Source organism: Betta splendens, chromosome 19, assembly GCF_900634795.4.
Source record: "Betta splendens chromosome 19, fBetSpl5.4, whole genome shotgun sequence".
In the NCBI taxonomy this organism is placed as follows: domain Eukaryota; kingdom Metazoa; phylum Chordata; class Actinopteri; order Anabantiformes; family Osphronemidae; genus Betta; species Betta splendens.
In genome coordinates this window covers 14,982,840-15,002,182 of record NC_040898.2, presented here as the reverse complement: position 1 = coordinate 15,002,182, position 19,343 = coordinate 14,982,840, and the positions used below count along the sequence as shown (strand labels likewise).

General features: G+C 51.3%; 4 protein-coding genes across 14 annotated transcripts; 1 reads left to right on the top strand and 3 right to left on the bottom strand.

Annotated features, from left to right (window-relative positions):
* Window positions 1-1,946: 1,946 nt before the first annotated feature.
* prph2a (peripherin 2a (retinal degeneration, slow)) lies at window positions 1,947-6,359 on the bottom strand. Its single transcript, XM_029134317.3, has 3 exons — window positions 5,131-6,359; window positions 3,910-4,156; window positions 1,947-2,945 (listed from the first exon to the last, which is right to left on the bottom strand). Exons 1-3 carry the CDS (start codon window positions 5,709-5,711, stop codon window positions 2,739-2,741), a joined length of 1,035 nt encoding a protein of 344 aa, XP_028990150.1. The 5' UTR covers window positions 5,712-6,359; the 3' UTR covers window positions 1,947-2,738.
* Window positions 6,360-6,882: 523 nt separating this feature from the next.
* On the bottom strand, window positions 6,883-8,072 carry tbcc (tubulin folding cofactor C). The gene has a single exon (XM_029134316.3). It carries the CDS (start codon window positions 8,017-8,019, stop codon window positions 6,970-6,972), a length of 1,050 nt encoding a protein of 349 aa, XP_028990149.1. The 5' UTR covers window positions 8,020-8,072; the 3' UTR covers window positions 6,883-6,969.
* Window positions 8,073-8,860: 788 nt separating this feature from the next.
* On the top strand, window positions 8,861-16,022 carry bicral (BICRA like chromatin remodeling complex associated protein). 9 transcript variants are annotated; one of them, XM_029134226.3, is made up of 13 exons: window positions 8,861-9,078; window positions 10,676-10,763; window positions 10,944-10,989; window positions 11,203-11,251; window positions 11,338-11,403; window positions 11,518-12,747; window positions 12,825-12,873; window positions 12,961-13,001; window positions 13,094-13,143; window positions 13,222-13,367; window positions 13,447-13,541; window positions 13,623-13,725; window positions 13,798-16,022. In XM_029134226.3, exons 3-13 carry the CDS (start codon window positions 10,949-10,951, stop codon window positions 14,190-14,192), a joined length of 2,265 nt encoding a protein of 754 aa, XP_028990059.1. In that variant the 5' UTR covers window positions 8,861-9,078; window positions 10,676-10,763; window positions 10,944-10,948; the 3' UTR covers window positions 14,193-16,022. The 9 variants fall into 9 exon arrangements, with proteins under 9 accessions (XP_028990059.1, XP_040924590.1, XP_028990056.1 ...); XM_041068656.2 differs by having other exon boundaries at window positions 10,676-10,789; XM_029134223.3 differs by having other exon boundaries at window positions 10,676-10,795.
* si:dkey-21c1.4 (specifically androgen-regulated gene protein) lies at window positions 15,824-19,174 on the bottom strand. 3 transcript variants are annotated; one of them, XM_029134269.3, is made up of 5 exons: window positions 18,817-19,167; window positions 17,432-18,484; window positions 17,115-17,225; window positions 16,602-16,718; window positions 15,824-16,512 (listed from the first exon to the last, which is right to left on the bottom strand). In XM_029134269.3, the coding sequence occupies exons 1-5, from the start codon at window positions 18,824-18,826 to the stop codon at window positions 16,484-16,486; spliced, it is 1,320 nt and encodes a 439-aa protein (XP_028990102.1). In that variant the 5' UTR covers window positions 18,827-19,167; the 3' UTR covers window positions 15,824-16,483. The 3 variants fall into 3 exon arrangements, 2 of the variants coding, with proteins under 2 accessions (XP_028990102.1, XP_055360528.1); XM_055504553.1 differs by having other exon boundaries at window positions 17,861-18,484; window positions 18,817-19,163; XR_008693251.1 differs by lacking the exon at window positions 15,824-16,512 and having other exon boundaries at window positions 16,679-16,718; window positions 17,115-18,484; window positions 18,817-19,174.
* Window positions 19,175-19,343: the final 169 nt, after the last annotated feature.

Below are 19,343 nucleotides of genomic sequence, written 5' to 3'. Positions count from 1 at the left end.
TTTCGGATGTTTTTCCAGGGATCTGTTGTAGCCACTCCTCCAGTTTGGGGGTCACAGCCCCTAGTGCTCCGATCACCACAGGCACCACTGTGGCCTTCACCTTCCAAGCCTTCTCCAGTTCTTCTCTGAGCCCTTGGTATTTCTCTAGTTTCTCATGTTCCTTTTTCCTGATGTTGCCATCGCTTGGTATTGCCACATCCACCACTACGGCTTTCCTCTGCTCTTTATCCACCACCACAATGTCTGGTTGGTTCGCCATCACCATTCTGTCAGTCTGGATCTGGAAGTCCCACAGGATCTTGGCTCGCTCGTTCTCTACCACCTTGGGAGGTGTTTCCCACTTTGACCTTGGGGTTTCCAGTCCATACTCTGCGCAGATGTTCCTGTATACTATGCCAGCCACTTGGTTATGGCGTTCCATGTATGCTTTGCCTGCCAGCATCTTACACCCTGCAGTTATGTGCTCTGGGGCCTCTTTGCACAGTCTACACCTTGGGTCTTGTCTGGTGTGGTAGATCTGGGCCTCTATGGCTCTGGTGCTCAGGGCCTGCTCCTGTGCGGCCAGGATGAGTGCCTCTGTGCTGTCCTTCAGCCCAGCCCTTTCAAGCCATTGGTAGGATTTGTTGAGATCAGCCACTTCAGTTATGTTCCGGTGGTACATCCCGTGCAAGGGCTTGTCCTCCCATGATGGTCCCTCTTCCAGCATCTCATCCTCTGTTCTCCACTGCCTGAGACATTCACTCAGCACGTCATCTGTCGGGGCCTTATCCTTGATGTACTTATGGATCTTGGATGTTTCATCCTGGATAGTGGCTCTCACGCTCACTAGTCCTCGGCCTCCTTCCTTGCGGCTAGCGTACAGTCTCAGGGTGCTGGATTTGGGGTGGAACCCTCCATGCATGGTGAGGAGCTTTCGTGTCTTAACATCTGTATATATATATATATATATATAATATGAAAGTCATTTACTTCACTCATCATTACTAATTTTAATCGAATAATTCAGTTGGAGTTTGTATGTGATAGATAGACATAGTTTAACTTTTGTAGTGACATTAATAAAACAATCCACGTCAAGTGGCGCTGATGGGCACACGCCCTCTACTGGACATGTAGTGTAACTGAAGCCTGGGTCCCAGAGTCATAAACACGAGAAGAGTGGGTAGGAAGACGGGGCATGAGTGGAGGAGCTGACACATAGAGCTGTGACAGGAAACAGAGGGACGTGAGGAGAACCTGACTGTTGCCTGGAGCCGCCGACAGAGAGCAGCAGGACACACAGCTGCCAGGAATCAAGTCCAGGGAGAAGATCAGGTGTGTGGGAACCAAGGTTGCGCCCGATCGGGTGAAGGTCAACCCAGTTTCCATTTATAAACCTGTGGGGGGTCATTCCTTCATTCAACTGAAGGCTCATAGTTTTAGAAGGAGTCATTTCCACGTCACTATCTGTTTGTGCTGTTCCAGTGAAGGACCCAGATCCTGTTGCACCCACACATTGGGCGTCTTTGCTCTTTACTTTCCCTGTTTGTCTCTGTCTGTGACGTGCGTCCTGCTCACCTGGCCAAAGGTCTAATCTAAAGCCGATCAGCCTCTTATCTGCTCAGCGCTCGTTATGTGCTTTGGATGAACCAAAATACAGCACGGAGCTCGTCTCTTCGCTCTTCATGCTGATTTTGACTCCGGCCTCTGGCTTTGGTGTCACAGCTCCTCCCTTCTCCTCTAATGAAGGTTGTGATTCAGTAGTTAAACACATACGCAGATTGTTTGTGAATGCGGAGTGACCGACGTGCACATGTCCTTGCATGTGACATGTGAAGAGCCATGTGTCCATGTGAAAGCAGTAATGCCATAATTGCCCTCATCCAATTGCCGTAATCAGGAGCGCTGCGGCCCCCGGGGCATCCCTGCTCCGCGCCTCATCAAGGTTCAGACAGCACAATCACATGTTCACATCGCTACAGTCCTTTATTCAGCATGAATTCATCTATACAGACGCAAAACATCATATGGAAAAAATATTGGATTTAAATAAAATATTTAGCTTAATTACATAATTTTAAAAAAGTTAAATTGCTTTGGTCGTTTCTACACTATGTACAAAGACAGCAACGCAGGTGTTAGCATATACATGTGTGTCAACATACAAGGGAAACAGCGGATCTGAGCTTACAGTACGGGGGTCAGGAGCCACGATTTAGCTGCCAATTCCAGTCGCCCTTGGCAGGCTGGGGGTCGACCAACCGATGACAAGGATTCACTCAATTCAGAATTTGGACCCGTTTCAGGAGCCTCTCCTGCTTGTGGACAGGTGGACAGGGAAACACTGGGCTGGAAATCTCCTCCCTGTGAGCAGCCTGCCTCCCTGCCTGGCTACCATCACATCCTCACCTCTGACCGGCAGTTATCAGTACACATCAGGTTTACTCCAGAACATAGCCCAAACCCACAGAGCAGCAGAAACAGTACTGTGCCTGTTCTGTGTTCTGAGAAGGAAGACGGGGATTTGATCACCTGGGAACGCCAAATTAAAAGCTTAACATTTCTCATCCTACTCATTATCTCTATGTATAAATATTCAGTGTTATTTACTGGTTTGTGAGGAGTCCATATCAAAGCAGTTCCAGCCAAATGGGTGTGTAGGTCTAAACACAGTAATGAATGTTGGTAGAAAAAGCAGTAATCTCACACATCTTCTCCTCCTCGTGGGTGCGGTGTCCGTTTGTGCAGCAGGGGTGAGTTCAGCTCACGGTGGCACCCGCTGCCTCGCCGCCCTCCTCCACCTTGCTGCCTTTGCCCATGGCCTTCATTTTGGCCATGATGTCAGTGAACGTCTCCTTCACCGTCTTCTCCAGGATCCAGCCTTCGCTCTCGCTCTCCGGGTCCTCGGGGTTGGCCAGGGTGGAGAGGGAGCTGTGGACGTACTGCATGCCCACGGTCACGGCCACCTGCGGAGCGGCAGGACAGGCTTCAGACGGGCGGAGCACGGGTCCAGGTCACAACAGCTCAATGATCCAGACCCAACATACAGAAGGTGTTATAACTGCATCAGCTCATTACATCCTATCCTTTTGACCTTTACCTGGAGTTTTTAATGCAGTAAACAATGAATGAAGTCAACTCAAACAGAGGTTAAGTGGTGAGTGATGTGAGGAGCTCAGGCTCCAGGAAGTAGGTCTGTCCCATAGATTAACCTCACTCCTTTTCTATGTGTGTCAACATACAGACGCTTGCATAACTAATCTGGACTCCTCAGGCTGAACCTCAACACAGGATTTCTGTAATTAACATTTGGCCAAATTGATGCTGAATCATTATCAGATTCTTCTGTGGGTGTTTGCAGCTGCTGGGAGCATTCTTGGGGCCTCGACAACAACAACAACAGCAGCAGATGTTGAAGTATGAGGCCAGAAAGCATTTGGCTGCTGCAGGATTAACCTTTGAGTAGAAAGTAACAGGGGAGATACTGAAGGTAAGCTGCACGAAGGAGCTGCCGACGACAGCAGAGGAGGGGGTTCCGGCCAACTGGGTCAGGCTTCGCGTGTTTATACACATGACCTTCACGTTACTTCTCATCATCTGACCTGAATGACTTCACTGGCACAAAGACGTTAAGGTCACCTGAGCCTCAAAATGGATTTTCCTTTTGAGATCAAGAATTCTGTGGCATCAATGTGATGCTGGAGGCTAATCAGCAAACTCTGGGAGGACACTAAGTGGATGCATGTTATATATAAAAAGATGCCAGACATAATATTTTGTGTCTTAAACCTCTATAAATCCCACATTTGATACTAAATTGAGGAAGAATATTGTGCGTCCCGGAGGCTGATGTTTGCAACGCTTACAGATGTGGGGACGTTAACCAGATGTGCATTCACCACATTCACACCCTCAAAGTAAACAGCTGACCTCCAGCATGGTGACCAGGACCACCAGCGCTCCGATGGTGTTCATCATGCCTCCGTAGTAGGACAGCAGCGCGTCCCGGCAGCCTCGCTTCCACACGTTCAGGTCCTCCGTGTAGTGGTCGTAGCTGTAGTGGGCCGAGTTGTTGGTCATCTGGTACTGGATGCAGGGTCTGGGGGAGCTGGGGTTACAGCAGCTGAAGGGGACGCCGTCCATCAGGTACTGGCCGTCCACGTTGCTGCCGATGCGGCTGAGAGGACGAGGGCAAAGGTCACGTTAACGTCTCAGCCATGTAACAGCTTAAATACTAGTCGTCCACGCAGTTCCAGGTCCAGACAGAACGTCATGCTACGTGGAATCTGTTCGCAGGGAAATGAGGAACATCCCATCCCATTCCTACATCCCATCACTGCTGCCACAGACAACATCAGCTGTTGTTTGATTGACAGTTTCAGGTCAATAGAAAGATGAGAGTGATTGGATCAAAGGTGGATTCTGGATAATGATGTTGTTCAGCTGCAGTCAACACAAGAGAACAGGGAACCCTACAGCACATAGTGAGGCTCTGAATACTAATCCCCCGTTAAACCAAAGATAGTACGAGGATTTAAATAGAATCATCACTGTTTCAATCAACTTTATAATTACATAAGAATCGTTTCATCGGCCTCCTCCATCGGCCCACGCTGGTACTAATTTTAAATTGTTCAGGTGTCCAGTCGTGTCCTTGGACTGTTGCCCGGCCGTCCACTGATTAGACAGGACACTGATTCTTGAAGGACATGGATCTGTAATCCTGAAGATTAAACACTAATTAAGGGTCAACTCAAAAGTTTCCCCTTCACAATTGTCCTCAAAGCAAAGCAAAGCGACTCCTGTTGCCCAAAATCAGCGCAGGCATAAACAGGTTCAAGGCACTGATGCACTTTTAATCCTGCTTATGTGATTTAGCCTGTTCGTCTTTTTCTGTACCCAGAAAAGTGCCAAGTAACCTCCTCCACCTGCCAAGTTCCCGCTACTCCCTGCTGTGCTCATCTTTTCTGTGACGCTAATCCTCAGTGGACGATAGTGACAGAGGCACCTCCTTTGACTTACCTCCACCTCAAATCCACTGCTGGACTTTATTTAGAGGCACCGTCCTCATCCTCAACACGCTGGGGTTCACTGATCACACACACCACATATTACTGATCTCTGACCTCCCAATTTTGATCTTACACTTACTCTTTGACCTCCTTTGCGCTGAAGTCCAGGTAGCGGTTGCTGACCCACTGAATCTCGAACCAGTCTCTGAAGTTGTCGTTCCCACAACAACGAAACTCCATCTGCATCAGGTCCAAGGTTCTCTTCATGTAGCAGCGTCCCGGTGTGTCGGTGTCCTTGTAGAACCTCATGCCGTTCCTCAGGCCCTCGGCCAGGGTGAACTGCAGCGGGATCCTCATCAGGAAGCACAGTACGGCCGTCACAAGCAGCAGGGCATTGAAGCAGACGCAGAACACCAGGAAGTTCTTCAGCATGGGCTTCCACTTCACGAACTTGGTAGGGTCCAGAGAGTCGTAGCACACTTTTCCTCCAAAGGCGTTGATGCCACACGTTATTATACCCATTAATATCAGCAGGTTGGGCAGGAAGTGGCTCTCGTTGTTGTCCATAAGTTCTGAGCGCTTTCGCAGCTCGATCTTAAAGAAGAGGCCCATGCTGAGGACCAGCACGCCAGCCATTACAGCGAACCAGTACATGAACCAGACCGTCTGGGCGAGCTTCACTCGCTTTTTCAGGTCAAACTTGACCAACATCAACGCCATAGTTCAACCTGAGATGTGTCAAATGATAACAGAGAGCAGCAGGAGCTTCAGGATTTGCACCTTGGATTTTCAAAGTTCCAGCGTCCTTCTCTTTGCTTTAAGAGTCTCCTCTGGCAGGTCCAACAGGACGGAGACTCAGCTCAGGCGGGGATCCATCCCACGGTCAAGCAGCAGAGGTGAAGAAGCCAGGAAGCTCCTGGAGAAGCGAGTTATTTCTTCAAAGCTAACTCCTCTCCCATTGTGACTCAATCTTCATTCCACACGACTGTTTTCCTCGACTGTTACCTGTTTTCCTCGTCAAACACGCAGGTGAGGCTAATCACGATGTTCTGTCCTCTCAGAGCGGCGGAGGATTGCCGAGGATCCTCATGATTAAACTCAGAGTTGCAGTACGTCACGATAAGTCCCTTTAAGCAGCCTGATCCAATTTACAGAAATCTCTCTACACAAGATGAGTCTGATCGTAAGCCGCTGCCAGGGGCCTTAATTGGTTTGAGCGTTCACGTGGTCATGGCTGCCTTGACTCAACACACCAGGATCTCTAATGGCATCAGCCAAGGGGTGCACAGCCACGAAAGTGGAGCTAATAATGCTGTATATCCATTCACAGGCAGGGGTCCACGGGTTCAACACAAACTGGATGTGGCCGAGTTCATTAAGCTTCACTCAACCATTCACAGAAATAAAAACAGGAGGCAGCCTCACAAACGGCAAAATGTCTGTGAACAGGTGATTTATAGCTATGAAAAAAGGCTGAAATGATCAAAGGAAGTCACTTTACTGGTATTGACTTCACTGTTTATGTTTAATAGAAAGAACAGGACCAAATCCATAGTTACACATTTTCATTGTGATAATAAATTGAAATGTTTTTTAAGATTTTGCTAATTTTTACTCATTTCATAGATCAAATCATACATGAATGATAAACACAATCCTGGGATTGTTGCAGGTGGAGCTCACTACATGAACCAGTTTACATTTTGTACCATGAATCTATGTCAATTTGAGGAAAACTGTGACAAAGATGTGTATAAAGCATGCGTAGCTAACAGTTACACCTAGACTGATGTGTAAGTAAGTGTGTATATCTGTACAGGTATCCTGCTGTGAGGCTGCTTTTATACTGAGTCACTGCCTGGCAGATCATGATAACAGCGTAACGCAGTAATCACACTGTCTTACTATAGGTATTTATTTAAGCAGTTTAGTTACTGTGTTCTGGTTTAAACAGTTCATTTGGGCACAATGTGTATTTCTAGGGGTCCCAGCTGGTTTTCCTGTCTACTTCTGGGATGACGCTCCAGTTGGGGGACGCGGTTCCAGCTGCCAGCCAGTTGAAATCATCCACCTGACTCCAGTTGTTCCTGTCCCGGTCTAGGCCTGACACGGTGAAGTCCTCCTCCAGCTGCGGATAGGACCAGGAGAACGGGGCCAGGCCCACTCCATGACAGTCCTCTATGATGGCCCGGCTGGTGACGTGCAGGTACACCTGCGTGTCCGTGGTGTTGTGGGTCCGCAGCTGCTGACAGGGGAAGGCCAGCGTACTGTCCCTGCAATGATCAACGAACACAGAGCTGGACACGGGGCCGCACAGGATCTCACAGCCGTCGATGTGCTTCAGGTGCAGCGTGCTGGGGGAACCGAGCAGCCGGACCTTGCAGTGGGTGAGGTGAGTCAACAGCACGTCTCGTTTCTGGATCTCATCCGATGTTTTGGTCAGAACCTGGCCGTGCATGTTGGAGAAGCCACACTGCTCAGAGACCGCAGCGCCGTCCACTTGAACAGAACCTGCGTGTTCACCGGCGTCAGATGACACCAGGTCTGGTACCAGGCCTGGTGCCGGTGCTGCTGCTTTGTCTGCTGCTTTGGTTCGGGTCCGGAACGCAAACTTTTTCTTGGGCAGAGCCTCTTCTCTCGCTTCAGCCAGCGAGGCTTGGAGCTTCTGCAGAGCTTGCTGGGCTTGTCTCAGCTCGTACTGCGTTAGAAACAGCACGCTGTCGTTGAGAAACTTCTGGAGCTGCCCCGTTCTGGCCGTGGCCTCCTCCAGCCGCTGGGCCACCGCTGCTCGCTCTGCTCCGGGGCAGCTGGACAGAAGCTCCTCGATGGACAACCGCTCCCTGTTGAAAGCGCTGGAGAAGTACTCCCCCTTCTCCTCGGCCACGGACTGGCTGTCTTTAGCTTCCTTCCTGCGCTCCGCGTCCTCGACCCTCGCCTGATGCCGTTTCTGAAGACGCTCGTGCATTTTAGCGGACCCGGTTTCATCATGGAACCCGTTTTCCTGCTGAACTTCAGCCGTCGCCTCCATGTTGTTGTTCCGTCGGGTTGTTGCGGAAGTGAAACGTCACGTCTTCTTCTTCGTGACTTTTGGTAACTGCGTCAAACGCTTTACCGCCACCTGCTGGTTCGGAAAGGACAGTGGCCGAAAACGAACAAACCACCCCAAATCTTTCACCAGTGCTATTTTTATCAGCTGTTTTGACGGATTATTTATTGTAAATAATTTGGACGTGCACAAAACATACAAGCAACAACAACACAAGCATGTCCAAGCGCGTAGCACGAAAGCAACGTCTATAAAAAACGGCTCAATAAAATAGTTTTTGCATATTTAGGTCCGACCGCAGTTCAAAGGCATTTGTTGCCATCTTCTCACAAACACACTAAATAAAATGCTTGATGTTATTATATTTAAAAACAGAAAAATACTTAGTTTGATTGACCGTTGTAGATGCAGCAATAAGAAAATGTTGTGTTAATGTTTATATACATTTGATATTTCATGTTTTTGATCATATCGGTCCATATTAGGAATTCTTGATGGTAGTGCGTAATGGTGAGGCCAGTTTTACCCACATTATGTAGTTACAGTGATAAAGGAATTATAGGATGCAAAAAAGTAGTAACTAATACAAGAACGTAAAATTATAGAGGAGTAAAGGTACTTTAAACTGTACTTGATTGAAAACATTAAGATACTTTTAAAAGCACAATTTTGAACGTGAATTGTTGGACTCGTAGGCAACTATGTAGCACGGCACAGCATGACAGTAACTACAGTCATACCTGAGAACTGTCAAGGTGTGGCATCAACACCAGAGGCCCGCCCTCTACTGTTGGCAACGATTAAGTCTGATAACATTTATCTGCTAATAATAGCAAATGCAGCGGAAATGTGTGATTATAGTTTGCATTAACGCTACGTTTAATAATCATTTGAGGGATTTTGTATATTTGCTATTCAAATATAGAGACTCGCGTGCCGCCGCTGAGGACTGATGCTTTGCCTTGTTGTGTGCGCTGCCCCGACAACCCGTGCGGTGATGGCGAGGAAACCCCGTTGACAAGGCACCGCTTTTTCATGACGGTGAGTTTCCCTTTGAGTGTATTATAATTTTGTGATAAAAATTTCAAGGAAAAAACACACACAGGCTCCTTCCTCCCTTCCTTCAGGGAGGGAAGAGAGTTTGAGCGGAGAGAAAAATCTATCCGAGACAGAGCAGGGACAGTGAGAAGAATATCTGAGTGGGAGAGGGAGAAGGAGGAGGAGGAGAAGGAGGGGGGAGCAAATTAAAAGTTGCCAAATGGAGATATTGGGTTTCAAGAGGAGTGAGAAGGGAGTAAAGGCTTCGCCTCTGGCCGTCGTCTTTATGTCAGGCTAATCTCGATAAATATTTATGCCGCGACGCACTTTGCTTAGGTCCGTTAGCATTTTCCACCATTCGAGCCCACGTCTGCCCAAACAGGCTGCGTCGACGGCGCGGCTAGCTAACCAGCACAGGCCGGTGTTCGCCAGCGACCGGCGCGGAGGTCTAAGCGAGCAGAACCCGCGCGGGCCGGGGAGCCGCTCCCGCGTGTTCGGGTCGCGTCGGTTCGGGCACATCGAGCGGAAGCGGGACGTTGCGTGAGCCGCGTAGGGGACAAACAAGGGCGGACGAGCGCCGCAGCGGCGACCGGGCACCGGCTGCTCGGCGCCGCGCTGCGGCTCCACGGCGACTCTCGTTCCGTCGGTTCCGTCTATTTTTGGGAATAAAACCTGGGTTGAATGTTTGCCGGTTCCCGTGAGCCACCGGCGGTAGCTCCCGCTCCCAGCCCCGGTGACGCAGCGGGTCGGCTCGCGCCGGAGCGCCCGGAGAAGACACGAAATCCAGCCTTAAATTGCGCAAAACGTCTAGGTTGAACAAACAAATGCGTTGCGTTCGACGAGCGGAGCCTTAAACCAGAATTAGCTGTTAGATTCATGGGTTTGAGCTCAGCGTTTAAACATGTAAAAGCTCGTTTTGGTCGACCGTTAAATGCATTTATTCATTCGTGTGGATTTCAGAGCTCGAGTCGAGTGTTTCGTGTATAAATCACGTCTGGGGCGTTTTTTAATCAAACGTGTAGCTCATCGCTTTATTTCCGCTGGTAAACGTCGACTGCGTCTTTGTCCCATTCCAGTGCCATTAATTTAGCCATTACCGCCTGAAGCATGTTCGTGCAAACGCATTGTGTTGAGAAAGAACACGCGCAGAGTTCCACTGTGATCACAACCACCTCCACGCGCAGGCACCGCTCTGCTGCCGTCCGTCATTGTCCTCCCTGAAGCAAAGATGGCGGCCGGTCGAGGCTCGGCCGTGAAGACGCGAACAGCCATTTTGTGGCGCCACATGCGCAGCAGCGTTTCCCCTCATGTTGACTCACTGCAAATAATGGATTAGCGCTTTGAGGAACCAGTGTTCCGACGCACAGCCTCTTACTTGGCTTAAACATAACCGCATTCAAACAGACCAGTACACTTTGACTGATACGAAGCAACACATGAGCGCAGACTGTGGGCGTGAGGCCATTTTCAGTGTGGACACAAACCGCAGCGTCAGAGGCCGGAGCTGCGTCTGTTGGAGGATGTGTCCGCAGTCAAACAGTCAATAACACGTTCCCTTGTTCTGCATCCCCTCCTTTCCACCGCCCTGTGTCAAAGCCAGACCCACTCCTGTTGTGTCCCTGCAGCCGGGCCGGCACCAGGAGCCCGGGGTGTTCAATGACTGAACCCATGCGTCCTGCTGGAAACCTGTGAGTGGGACGTCCTCACTACTGTAGTATGTGTAAGCCCAGTGTCCGGCCTGGAACACACCAATAAACACAATCCTCTCATTTCACTGACTTCAGCCGTTACTCATCGGTACCTGCACGTTCAGGTAGAAGCTCTTCACTCACATCTGATTCCGTACCTGTGCTTCCGTGCTCTTTCAGGTGTCATGGACGATGAGGACGACCGCCGTCTTCTGGATATTTTAGGGTAAAAACACTACGCCGTGACTTTATGAATGGATGCAGTGACGTTTGTCATCAGCTGATAGTTCTCTGAAATCAAAGCTTTACGTGATGAATTGAGGCAGTTAAAGTCCAGTTAATTTTATTATGTTGCATTCAAGCACACATTTGCTCCCTTTACTGTAAAAGGAACCAACGTCAGTGGGAAAATACATTTCTATGTGTCTGTCTGTTTCAGAGATGTGGATGCATTGAATGATTATCTCCATGGCAACAATAGCAAGTCTGTAAGTGTCCCTTTAGAATGTATGACTTTGGTAAATGATTAAATTACCAGACAGTGTTTTGACTCATTTTGCTGTTTCTTCTGCAGATTGAGGAGGATGATGTGACAAATGCAGCTTATGGATCAGATGGATCCTTCTTTGGCAGTGACGCGGTGAGATTGCTGCGAGCATGCCTGAACTTGGACCCACTTGGTCCGAGTGTTGATGCCAACGCACCCGTGTAGGACTTTGTGGTTTTTACAGATTTTCCCTTCTTCTTCTTGTAGGTCGGACCCAAGGATGGCTCTTCTTCCATGGGCGACTTCTGCGAGGACTCAGCCGGGGCCGGCCTCCAGCTTTCCAGCAGCCTCTCGTTCATCGAGGATGAACTGGGGACTGGGAACTCTCCGGGGGGCATGGATCTGGGGGAGGACCAGCCTTTTGACATCCTGCAGAAGTCTCTCCTGGAGGCCGACATCACAGAGCAGACTCTGGCCCAGGAGGCGTTACTGGAGTCCCAGCCTGCGCCCACTTTGGTGCAGGCTCCAGTTTCCTTCCCGTCCCAGCTGGTTCCTGGGAGCTATGGGGCGGCAGCGGTAAGCACAGCGCCTGCTGCCTTCCCCACGAGCCAGTTCCTACAAGGAGTGTCCCAGCTGCCCAACGGCTCCACCCAGCACATCCAGGTGCTGGGCTCGTTCGGGTCGGGCGGGGGCGTGATGACTCTGAGCAGCTTGGAAAGAACTCCTCAGATCGTCCTGAGGCCGGGGGCACCTGTAGCTGCAGCAGGTGCCCCGGCGGGGGGGCAGGTGTTTGCCCCCAACCAAGCGCAGGTGGGACAGAGCAGCTTACCCTTCAAAAACATCCCGCTTCAAAACATCATCATCCAGAGAGGCCCGGCAGGGTCCCAGGCTCTGGTCCGACCCATCCAGCCCAAACCTCTTCAAGCGGGGGCTCAGACCGTCTACAGCCTCGGTCTCCAGCCGTCTCCCAGCACAATGGCCAGTGTGGTCAACGCTAACGCTGCGCCCGGCGGACAGTACACGGCCAACGGCTCCATAGTAGTGCAGCCGCCCCTGGAGCAGAAACAGGTGCCGGCAAATTTACCCCCTGGACAGTTCTTGCTGCCGGGCTCTTTAGCGATCACTCCCTCCACCTCCCTCCACAACGGCCCGGCTGCCTGCAGCGCCAACGCCCTCATCACCAGTCAGAACACCGTACAAATCGTGGCGGGCCAGAACTTCAGCGGCCCAGCAGGAGGCCAGCTGGTCCTGAACCAAGGCGTGGTCAGCGGGAGTCCGGTCGCCGGCAGCGTGACCCAGACGTGGACCGGAGTTTCTTGTGTGAGTTCTGCTCCCATCCAGACGTCCGGCGCCTCCGGGAGGCTGACTCTGGTCAACCCGGCGCCCGGCGGGCTTAGCGGGCAGGGCCAGGCCTCGGCGAGCCCCGTGCAGCGCCTGCTGGTGACTCAGAGTCAGACCTGCACGGCTCTGTCCCCACAGGAGCAGGACTACGGACCGGTACCGGCGCCCGCTTCTTTCCCTGTTGAGTAGCATGTGTCACCTTTTCCTGACTGATGTGTGTCATTGCTTTCCAGAATTCCTCGTCTCCTGCTCTCACCCAGACACAGCTCGGCGGCATCCACGGTAAAAAGCCTGCGGTCGGACTCATGTATCAGAGCGTGATGTGGTTGAATGCAATTTATTGACCTTTGACCTTTTTGTTTGTCACAGTCATGAAAACCATGACAGCAGAGTCCGCGCCAGGCTCTCAGGTACTTCCCTCATTAGCTTCTGTGGACAGAAGGTGGGTCCTGCTGCTTCCGCTGCCGTCATGACATCTGTGCTGTTGAATTGTGCTCTGCAGGTGTGCTCCCAGCAGAGGCTCGGCCCGGCGCCGCTCACGAAGGCAGGACTGTAAGTGTGCGTTGGTAAATGTGGGCTTCGCTTCGAGGAGCTGCTCGCTCACATCGTGTGTCGCTCCCCTCGTCTCAGGGTTTTACAGCAGTTGAGGAAGGACCACGGCGCAGTTCACGCCCCCGACCGGCGCCGCTTCGTGTCAGCGGACGACGCGCTGCAGAGGCTCCTCCCCTTTCACGTGTTCCAGGGGGCTTCGCACCTCCACGAGGAGTTCTCTCAGGGTGCGTGAAGTTGGTTCGTCCGCCTCCCACCAACGGGTGCAGGTGCTGCTTATTTCAAATGTCCCTCTGTCTGTTACAGTGGACGAGGAATTCGAGATAGTTGCAACTCAGGTGCTGAACCGGACCCAGGCCATGGTGAACAAATACCGACGGCTGCTGATGGTGGAGGCCGAGGTAAAACCAGAGCTCTTCTCTATTCTGTTCTTTGACGTCACGGTGAACGCTGTCCAAGCTGCTCCGTCTTCTCCCCGCCAGCGTTCCAGCCCCTCATCTGAAATGGTGATGATCGACAGGACCTTCAACCAAGAGGAGCGCAACAACCTGACGCAGGACAAACGCATGGTTCTGGTGGATCCAGGTAGAAGAGGAGCGGATCCGTGAGGCGCACGGAGCAGGTGAAGGCGCTCATTCCCTCTGCTCTGTTTTACAGACACCTTCCTGGAGGACTTCTGTTGTGGGGTCAAATCCAAACGGTTCCAGGAGCCCCTCCCCTCCCAGTCCGGCTGCAGTCGGAACCAGTCCCACAGAGGCTCCACGGAGCCAGCGCACAGGACAGAACCTCCGCCTGGCTGTGTGGATCCAGGAGGGGGCGTGGACGCGGACCCACCTCAGCCTCACTCAGAAAACAAGAGTGTGCTGGAACTGAAGCGATCGCAGCAACGCTACGGAGCCGGCGGCAGCGCCGATGGCAGCGGTTCCCACGGCGACGCCGGGGCGGGACAGACGCACTACCACCCCCAGCCTCCCCCCCAGCTCCCCTCCCCCCCTCACCTCGACACGGACTCGGCTCTGGAGGCGGCGGTCAACAGCATCTTGGAATGTTGAGGCTGACGCTGGTGTTCATCACCTCTGCTTGTAATAGACCCCCCCCCTCCTCACCCCCCTCACCCCCACAGGCCCATTGTGAAGAGAGGATGACTCTGTCAGGTGCATAATCTTTGCAAAACCATCTCCAGCCTTGTAGCATATATTCAGTTCCTTTATTTGGGCATGATTTAGGAATTAGACTCTATCCGGACCAACACCGGCACTTAGAACGATCCGGGAACGTGTGCAATGGAACAGACTAACGCATGGAAGACGACTGACGTGATTTCACATAGTAGCTTGAATTCGAGTGTTCCTCTCTTCACACTCTCATATCTGTACTCTCTGTGCCAGTCGACTGCCCCACTGCCTTTGTTGCCCCACGGGGTGAGGAGGGTCACGATGACGAATCTGTGCCTCGGTTCTTATTTAAGGTGTCGAATGAAGAAGCTCTGTTGACTCGTGTCCTCTGACTCCGACGAGCTCGGCGCCGACACATGCTTTTGTACCGTGTGTCTAATGGTTGACGGGTGAAGCTCAGTCAAGTAGTCACGTAGACAAATTGCACTAAACATACTCTTGCTTTTTTCAGGAACTATATAAATGTGTGACTCTTGTTGTACGCTAGGATGAACAGAATGTGAAGTTTGGATCCGAACCAGAACCAAAAGCTCCTCACCTGCTTTCAGCTGCCTGCAACAATGACAGCCTCTTGTCGCTGCAGACACCAGTCAGACCAGTCCCGTAGGTCACGAAGCAGTTACTGGATGCTCTTGTCCTTGTGTTGAAGTCACATTTTCGTTTGCATCTTTCTTTTGTACCTTAAAGGTACGCAACCCCCCACGGACTCAGGACACGCGCAGCCTCCACCACTTTATCATTTGGCTGCGATCGTGTCAGGGGAGTCAAGTCCTCAGATTGAGGAAGGTGTTACGTGTTTGTTTAGGTTTTAGAAATGACAGTGAGGACGGCTGTTGTGTTCGTAGTGATGAAGTGTGAACCGCCTGTGATGGTCACTGATTGTACGTTTGTCGGCCTTCTGCATAGCTACTTATAGATCGTATCTTATTTAAGGTGGGTGTTGGTCTTCACACGCTCCAGAACCACGTGCTCCTCTGTGTTCAGTCACACCCCACCATCCTTTCTGTCCGTCAAGCATTTCCTCTCAGCAGCACAACCAAAACTACGAGCGTGGCTGCATCCAGAATCTGCGAGCGCTGAAGCTCAGCTCCCTGAACCTTCAGACCCGTGCGTCCGAACCAGGAAAGAGCAGGTTTTTAACCCACAGACATCCGCACTGTGGTTTAAACAGGAAAAGGACCACAGCTCAGCTTCAGCGCCGGCTGATTGTGGCCGGTGCCGCCTTTCTCTTCTAATTATGTGACATGCGCCCAACTGAAGGGAGCATGTGTCCACTGGGAGAACTGGGCCCTTCACTTCTCGAGCGGCTTCAAGGTTTTGTGCCTCCACAGCACTGAGTCAGGACGAGCAGGCAGCGGCACGTCCGTGTCTGAGCCCGCTAGCAAACTGTGCTAATGTCGTCCTGCTTTGATCTCAGATTCAGATTTCCATTCTTCTGCCTTCATCTCCACTGCTTTTTGGTTTCTCACTCGATTTGTATGATTGTGGTTTTTGTATAAAATGAAAAGTTGAAACACAATATTTATAATTTTTGTATGAAGAAAAAAAAGGAATGTACAAAAAAAAAGACAACAACACACGCACATGTGGCCAAGAAGTGGCATCAGGAAACGTCAGAACACAACTGCTGTCGTTCCTTCATTTGTAGCTAACGTGAGTTCACTACAGCAGCAAAGAGTCAAATAAATTCATTTTGAATACGACAAATCCGTCTGTCTGAGCCTCCTCCAGCGTCGCTCCATTACTATTCATGCATATAACAGAAACACAGACTACACTGCTACACTGTGTGGAGACATCTTAGGTTCAGTATCTGTGCTTCCACACTCAGATCGTATCAGGCTCACACTGTGCTGGTGCCTCTGCACAAAGCAGCTAAGAAAACATCTGTCTGTCCAGCCAACAACACAACAGCGACACCTAGTGGCTGCAGGCGAAATTATTCTGACTTCAGCACAAATTAAATTAAAATACAGATTAACATATAAATAGTGCACAAACAGCAGTTGTGCCAGTTTGGGCAAACAGCTGCCTCCCACACTGTCCTCTGTGTTAAGTACAGATGTGAACACGCCGGTCTTCTTCTAACTGCTGTGTGAAAGCAGAACCTCTGCTGCAGCTGCTGTTTACACACAGCGTCACACTTGTCCAAACACCTTCCCTTGACCTCAGTGGTACTTCCTCCAGCGCTCACGCTCTAGGGGAAGAAGAAAACAAAGCGGTCAACAACCTTCCCAGTCGAGTCTGAAGCGAAGCGAGGCGGCGCTGGCCGAGTCGCACACTCACTGATGTGGGGGTAGGTCCAGACGTAGCTGAGCACACAGACTCCAGCCAGCAGCAGGCCCAGTCCACCGGCACCGCCCCGCCTCACGTCCATGTACCTCCTGTGGTACCACTGCCAACCTGACAGGAAGCACAGCAGCCAGGACACGCTGAAACCTCACTGTCACACCTCACCATTGTGTGTGTGTGTGCATGCGTGGGTGTGTGTGTACACGTGTGTGTGCGTGTGTGTACACGTGTGTGTGTACATGTGTGTGTACGTGTGCATGTGTGTGTCTGTATGTGTGAACGTGTGTTTGTGTGTTTGCGTGCGTGTGTGTGAACGTGTGTCTGTGTGTGTGTGTGTGTGTGTGTGTGCATGCGTGTATACGTGTGTGTTTGCGTGAGTGGGTGTGTGTGCGTGAGTGCATGCTTGTGTGTGTGTGTACATCTGTGTGTGAGTGAATGCTTGTGTGTGTGTGTGTGTACGTGCATGCTTGTGTGTGTGTACATCTGTGCATGCGTGTGCGCCCTCACCTCTGTGCACCGTGTCCACCAGCTCTCTGGGCGTTCTGGGGGCTCTGCAGACCAGCCACTCAGGTAACTCCCTGAGTCTCACCTGTCCAAGACGCCGCTGTGTCAGAGCACCTGCACATCATTTTACCAACAAAGGATTAAGAGACAGATGCAGATAAGGACGCACTGAAAACATGACCTGTGGTTCCACTTCTCAGCGGTTGAACCAACACAAACACCTTTTCAGCAGCTCATGAAAATCTATCAGTTAAAATCAGTACAGCACATGAATGGCTTTAATATTAGCGGTTTAATGATGTTCCCAGTCAGGTACCAACCTGCACTGCTTTCTTCCCTGACCTTGAGCTGCAGCCTCTCTGTCACCAGTCCTTCACCAGCTCTCAGCGCCTCCACCCAAACAGGTGGGAGCTGGACGGAGCGAGGACTTGGACCGAGAGCCGGCGCTGGACCGTGAGCGGGTTCTGGACCGTGAGCCGGCGCTGGACCGAGAGCGAGCGCAGGACCGTGAGCGGGTTTTGGACCGAGAGCGGGTGCTGGACCGAGAGCGGGTGCTGGACCGAGAGCGGGTGCTGGACCGAGAGCGGGTGCTGGACCGAGAGCGGGTGCTGGACCGAGAGCTGGCGCTGGACCGAGAGCGGGTTCTGGTGACACCGACAGGAGTCCCGTCATGTGACGAGTCACCTTTAACCCCTCGCTTGTGCTGACTGTGTGAAACAGAGGGTGGACAGCGTGACGTGACCTTTGACCTGGGAGGAGCGGGGGCGTAGTGGAGGGTGGTTGGGGCTCAGGTGCAGCGTCGCGCTGCTGGTTGCTGATGCTCACAACGCTGCTCTGACTGACGGCTTTGGCTCGACCTAATGCAGCTTTGACACCCTGCAGGGTGATCGTGCCCTGATGACCACTTCCTGGTCTGACGGGTGAACGCTGAGATAAACGCCCAGCTCCATGGTCCACACAGAGCGCGTTTCTGGAGCCATGCAGAGCGTCAGAGGCCTCTTTAGGAGGAGACTCTGCGTCCGTCTTTGTCTGTGGCGTGTTCTTTTTAGGAGCATCTCTGGGTTTAATGTGTTTGCCTGCATCATTGGGTGCTTTGGATTTAGTAGAAACAGGAACAGTGATGGCCGCCTTAATCTGCTCAGACACCTTCTGTTTTGTCTTCTTGGCCGATGGAGGACGTGAGGCAGACGCCACTGGCGCTGATGGCAGTTTCTGGGACGCTCCCACAGACACATCCTCGCTCTTGTTTGTGGCCGTGTTCAGTTGAGGGGCCTCATGTGGAGCTGGAGGTGCTCGGCAGCTTCCTGCTGCCTTGCAATGCGGCAGGTGAGTCTTGAGCCGTTTGTACGTTTTCCCACAGAATGGACACACCTCTGTGGAGACAAACAGTACCTGAACCAGTAGTAATGGATGATTTATGCCATGAGCCCGGGAAGGTAGAGTCAGAGAATACTTAGGTATGATATTATAGAATTTATATAGTATTATTTGTTGTATGGCGCAGGGTTTTGGTGGAAAGACAAACCAATGTCAAAAATAATTTTGAGTTCTAGAATAGCAAATATACTCGGGTTATTTTTCTACAACATTTTTGGGGGACTTTAAGTGACTTTTAATTAGTTAGAACTAATAATACATGCGCGTATAATATTTGGTCACGTGGCAGCCTTGCTCTCGCGACTTTAAACAACTTTGTGCCGCTTACCAGAGCCCATTCAGTCTGTCAGGATGAAGCATGTTCCAGGAGCAGGGACGGAAACAGGCGCGCGCGTTAATGCGGCTGTTAACTGTCATCAGGTGTCGCTTGTGAACAGTTTAAGATCAGCACATGTTTACGCTCAGGGCCGTTCCTGTTGAACAGAAGGACCCTTTAGGTGGCGCCTTAAGGGCCTGACGACAATTAGCGAATTAACGTAAAGCGAACGCTGAGTTTAACGGCTGATCGGAAGCACGGCGTCAGTGAGTTGATGAGTAACGGACATGCGCGCTCGACGCATCATAGCAGTTCACCAACGACCTAGTTGTCGCGTGGCGTCCCGCTCACTGGGTGCGGCGGCTGAGTCGTTTGCCTACGTCAGAGATGATTCACTCCTGCCTACTTCCGGCTTCGGTTAAAAGTAATCCCCCGAAAATACGCAAAGATTTGGGGTCAAAAGTCCCACTACAACCACGAACGCTTCTGTGTCAGAGCCATGTTCAGTTAGTTCGTAGGAAGGGAGGTTATTTTACTAA

Coding starts and splice junctions, on each gene's coding strand:
- prph2a (XM_029134317.3), bottom strand. CDS start 5,711: ATGGCGTTGATGTTGGTCAAGTTTGACCTGAAAAAGCGAGTGAAGCTC. Junction 4,157..5,130: donor AGCGCAAAGGAGGTCAAAGA/GTAAGTGTAAGA, acceptor TCGTCCTCTCAG/CCGCATCGGCAGCAACGTGG. Junction 2,946..3,909: donor TCCTGGTCACCATGCTGGAG/GTCAGCTGTTTA, acceptor GCCGCTCCGCAG/GTGGCCGTGACCGTGGGCAT.
- tbcc (XM_029134316.3), bottom strand. CDS start 8,019: ATGGAGGCGACGGCTGAAGTTCAGCAGGAAAACGGGTTCCATGATGAA.
- bicral (XM_029134223.3), top strand. Junction 10,990..11,202: donor CGTCTTCTGGATATTTTAGG/GTAAAAACACTA, acceptor TGTCTGTTTCAG/AGATGTGGATGCATTGAATG. Junction 12,874..12,960: donor ACAGCTCGGCGGCATCCACG/GTAAAAAGCCTG, acceptor TGTTTGTCACAG/TCATGAAAACCATGACAGCA.
- si:dkey-21c1.4 (XM_029134269.3), bottom strand. Junction 17,226..17,431: donor CAGGGAAGAAAGCAGTGCAG/GTTGGTACCTGA, acceptor AATGATGTGCAG/GTGCTCTGACACAGCGGCGT. Junction 16,719..17,114: donor GGTGGACACGGTGCACAGAG/GTGAGGGCGCAC, acceptor GCTTCCTGTCAG/GTTGGCAGTGGTACCACAGG.